Below are 1,195 nucleotides of genomic sequence, written 5' to 3'. Positions count from 1 at the left end.
TAACGAGACGTCTTCGACAATGCTACCAGAATTGAATGTTTCAACGGAAGCTACTAACATTACAGCTGATACTAATGAAACGTCTTCGACATTGTTACCAGAATTGAATGTGTCAACTGAACCTGCTAACATAACATCTGATATTAATGAAACGTCTTCGACAATGTTACCAGAATTAAATGTTTCAACGGAACCCGTTAACGTTACAGCTGATACAAATGAAACATCTTCGACAATGTTACCGGAATTGAATGTTTCAATGGAACCTGCTAATGTTACTGTTGATACTAATGAAACATCTTCGACATTGTTACCAGAATTGAATGTTTCAACAGAACCTGCTAACGTTACTGTTGATACTAATGAAACGTCTTCGACAATGTTACCAGAATTAAATGTTTCAACGGAACCCGCTAATGTTACTGCTGATACTAATGAAACATCTTCGACAATGTTACCGGAATTGAATGTTTCAACGGAACCTGCTAACGTTACTTTTGATACTAATGAAACGTCTTCGACATTGTTACCAGAATTGAATGTTTCAACAGAACCTGCTAACGTTACTGTTGATACTAATGAAACGTCTTCGATAATGTTACCAGAATTAAATGTTTCAACGGAACCCGCTAATGTTACTGCTGATATTAATGAAACATCTTCGACAATGTCACCGGAATTGAATGTTTCAACGGATTCTGCTAATGTTACTGTTAATACTAATGAAACATCTTCGACATTGTTACCAGAATTGAATGTTTCAACAAAACCTGCTAACATAACATCTGATAGTAATGAAACGTCTTCGACATTGTTACCCGACTTGAATGTTTCAACAGAACCTGCTATTGTTATTGTTGATACTAATGAAACGTCTTTGACAATGTTACTAGAATTAAATGTTTTAACGGAACCCGCTAATGTTACTGCTGATATTAATGAAACATCTTCGACAATGTTACCCGAGTTGAATGTTTCAACTGAACCTGCTAACGTTACCGCTGATACGAATGAAACGTCTTCGACATTGTTACCAGAATTGAAGGTTTCAACAGAACCTGCTAATGTTACTGCTGATACTAATGAAACATCTTCGACATTGTTACCCGAGTTAAATATTTCAACAGAACCTACTAATGTTACTGCTGGTACTAATAAAACATCTTCGACATTGTTACCGGAACTGAATGTTTCA

The 1,195-nt window shown here is 35.8% G+C and overlaps 1 protein-coding gene across 1 annotated transcript; it reads left to right on the top strand.

The window, feature by feature from the left end:
* Positions 1 to 19: 19 nt before the first annotated feature.
* Positions 20 to 1,148, top strand: LOC128882209 (uncharacterized PPE family protein PPE24-like; the record flags this gene model as incomplete). Its single annotated transcript, XM_054133801.1, has 1 exon — positions 20 to 1,148. A coding segment is annotated over exon 1 (1,129 nt), but the record flags the coding sequence as incomplete, so codon positions are not given.
* Positions 1,149 to 1,195: the final 47 nt, after the last annotated feature.

This window comes from Hylaeus volcanicus, unplaced genomic scaffold, assembly GCF_026283585.1.
Source record: "Hylaeus volcanicus isolate JK05 unplaced genomic scaffold, UHH_iyHylVolc1.0_haploid 255, whole genome shotgun sequence".
NCBI classification, from domain to species: domain Eukaryota; kingdom Metazoa; phylum Arthropoda; class Insecta; order Hymenoptera; family Colletidae; genus Hylaeus; species Hylaeus volcanicus.
Note: the sequence above shows the minus strand (reverse complement) of the source record. Positions and strands in the feature narration are given on the sequence as shown.